Source organism: Salvia splendens, chromosome 3 (genome assembly GCF_004379255.2).
Source record: "Salvia splendens isolate huo1 chromosome 3, SspV2, whole genome shotgun sequence".
In the NCBI taxonomy this organism is placed as follows: domain Eukaryota; kingdom Viridiplantae; phylum Streptophyta; class Magnoliopsida; order Lamiales; family Lamiaceae; genus Salvia; species Salvia splendens.
Genome location: NC_056034.1, coordinates 26,734,955 through 26,737,965, shown reverse-complemented (window position 1 = coordinate 26,737,965; position 3,011 = coordinate 26,734,955). Strand labels below are relative to the sequence as shown.

The window sequence follows — 3,011 nt, the reverse complement described above, 5'->3', positions numbered from 1 at the left end:
ATGCGAGCTAAGACAGGGAAGTTGCGAAGAAAAATCGTAACATTCTACAAATTAATTCAGGCAAATCTATTAAACCATCGGGCCATTTGTTATTTGAGTTTATGTTTTAATAGATTTGCAAATTAGTTTTATGTTTTGTATTACAGAGCCCATAAATAATGTTGTTGTTGTATGTGTCTGAATTTGGATAGCATACATCAATATTTTTTCTATTTGTTGAATCCAATTCATTTTTCACCATGTTCTATTACTGCTAGGCTGTATGCCGTCGGAAAGAACTGACGAATTTCATTATAGTGCTTGAGGAGATAATTAGGAGCCACCAATTGAATATGTTGATGATGCACACAATAGTTTCCAAGCTGAAATCCATGAAGAAAAAAAACAGACATAGATATGGGTGAAATAGGTTCACAATGCTTGGGCGCATTCCCGACCATGTGCGTTACATCAATAGATTGGTAGGTGTGACTGATCGGGCGTGCTTGGATAATTTATGAATGGATAGAAATACATTCGGGCGATTATGTCGTTTATTGAAGGATGTTTGTGGTCTTGTGGATCAAAAGTTCGTCACTGTTGAAGAGCAGGTAGCCATGTTCTTGTTTGTATTATCTCACCACAAGAAGACTCGTGTGATTGGACACGATTTTATGCGCTCATCGCAGACTATATCACACTATTTGCATGTTGTTTTGTATGGTGTCCTAAAACTCCATGACAATTTGTTGGTTAAACCTGAACCCGTTGATGAAAACTGCACCGATTCGATGTGGAAGCGGTTTGAGGTTTAGATCTTTCTGAGCTCTTTCTTTAAATCAGACATTGTTTGTATAGCTTCAACTGAACTAAGTCGTCGACTGTCGTTTTGGTTGAAATCAACAGGGTTGTCTTGGAGCGTTGGACGGAACACACATCAACGTCCGTGTGCCTACCTCAGACACATTGGCTGTATGTGATCGCGACCTTCTATTTGTCTATGTTTTCAGTGGTTGGGAAGGTTCTGCAGGGGACTCGAGGATACTGCGTGACGCTGTTAGTCGACCTTTGGGCCTCAAATTGCCAAGAGGTATGCTGGAATATAAAAAAGTAGTAGTCATTATATAAATGTTATGCCTAATCCTTAAATTTACTCACAGGTCAACTATTTGTGTGACAACGGATATGCAAATAGTGAAGGCTTTATCACGCCGTACAAATGAGTTAGGTACCATCTGAAAGAATGGGGTCCTGGTTGTCAATCACCTCAAACGTCAGAAGAATTATTCAACATGCGACATACCAAAGCTAGGAATGTCATCGAGAGATCCTTTGCAGTAATGAAAATGCGTTGGGGGATACTGCGTAGCTCCAGCTTTTACCCGATAGAAGTGCAAACAAGCTTAATCATTGCTTGTTTCTTGCTCCACAATTTCATAAGAAGCCAAATGGAAGTTGACCCTCTTGAGGAAGAAATAGATTTGCAAGCTGATGATGGAGATGGAAATGAAAGTGATGGTGATGAAGATGGGCCTGCCTACATAGACCATATTGAACCCAGCACTGCATGGACTAAGAAAAGAGATGACTTAGCGGCTGCAATGTGGGTTGATTTCCATATGTAATTCGTAGTAATTCTTATCTGTAGTTCCTTTCTACTTTGACTATGTATTCACTACTATATCTGAACCAATTTTCAATGTGACTTGGTTTCTTGTTCTAGAGTTGACATGAAGATGCAATTTGAGAATTTTGTAGAATGAATTCTAGGCATAACTTCTATATTGCATCTTGTCATTGTAGGGGAATTGACATGCATCTATTAACATATCCTAATTTATATTCTCTGAATTTAGACTTTGCTTGTTAGAAAATATATTTAACTTGCTTCTTGTTGCTATATTGATGGAATTTTGGTATTTGTGGCTTATAAGGTTCTCAATAGGGATAGATTTCTGGTACTCCTTATTCTTTGGACTAAGACAAGCCTTCTGATGTGTTTCATATGAAACACATCCAGAAACTCATGTTTATTGCTATACTCATCAACAAAGCAGCCTTTATTATGCATAATTACTCTCTAGTTGTAGGAACATTGTTTCATGCAAGATACCAACAAATTGCAGACGGATCAAAAATCAGCAGTAAGTGCTATACATAAAGACTGCATTTTGATACTAAGAAGCTGCACAAACTGTTATACACATAATAAATTTCAAATGCAGGTGCAGACAATCACACATAAGACAAAATACCTGCCATTCGGTGGGCGGCGGAAGGCGAAAGGAACTCCAAATTCTTCTACGGGTGGGTGCGACAGAAGCGGGTGAAGTCCCGGATTCACGCCATTCAGGCAGGAGGACAGACTCTCACGTCAGAGGACGACATCAGACAGTCGGCGGTTGGCTACTTCCACCGGCTTCTCACGTCAGACGTTGAGCACTTGGAGCAGCCGGACCTTGATCTCCTGCGCGGTCTCCCAGAGTCCGTGGACCGCGAGGGCCTCTGTGCAGTCCCCGATTTCGATGAGGTGAGAGGGGTGGTCTTTGGCATCAGTGGGGACAGCGCCTCGGGACCGGATGGCTTCTCGTCTCTTTTCTTCCAGCACTGTTGGGACATCGTTGGAGCAGAGGTGGTGGCAGTAGTGGCGGACTTCTTCTTAGGAGCTCCCATGCCCCGCAGCTTCACAGCCACGACCATCATACTCTTCCCGAAAAAGGCAAGCCCGGCGACCTGGGCAGAGTACAGGCCGATCAGCCTTTGCAATGTGACCAACAAGATCATCTCCAAGATCTTGACATCGCGTTTGGCGCCGCTGCTTCCTCAGGTTGTGGCGCCGAACCAGAGCGGTTTTGTAAGGGGTCACTTGCTTAGTGATAATGTGCTCTTGGCTCAGGAATTGATTCACGATATCGGCAGGTCGCTCATTCAGAAGGCAAACTCGCCTAATCTGGCCCTCAAGCTAGATATGGCTAAGGCCTATGATCGAGTGCAGTGGCCTTTCCTCCTCCTGGTGCTTGAGAGGATGGGAT

The 3,011-nt window shown here is 42.8% G+C and overlaps 1 protein-coding gene across 1 annotated transcript; it reads left to right on the top strand.

The window, feature by feature from the left end:
• The first annotated feature begins 1,271 nt into the window (after window positions 1–1,271).
• On the top strand, window positions 1,272–1,742 carry LOC121796797. The gene is made up of 2 exons (XM_042195577.1): window positions 1,272–1,600; window positions 1,703–1,742. Exons 1-2 carry the CDS (start codon window positions 1,272–1,274, stop codon window positions 1,740–1,742), a joined length of 369 nt encoding a protein of 122 aa, XP_042051511.1.
• Window positions 1,743–3,011: the final 1,269 nt, after the last annotated feature.

Excerpts from the sequence above, each read along its gene's own strand:
- LOC121796797 (XM_042195577.1), top strand. The coding sequence starts at position 1,272 with ATGCGACATACCAAAGCTAGGAATGTCATCGAGAGATCCTTTGCAGTA. Across the intron at positions 1,601-1,702 it reads ATGTGGGTTGATTTCCATAT|AGTTGACATGAAGATGCAAT; the intron begins GTAATTCGTAGT and ends TTCTTGTTCTAG.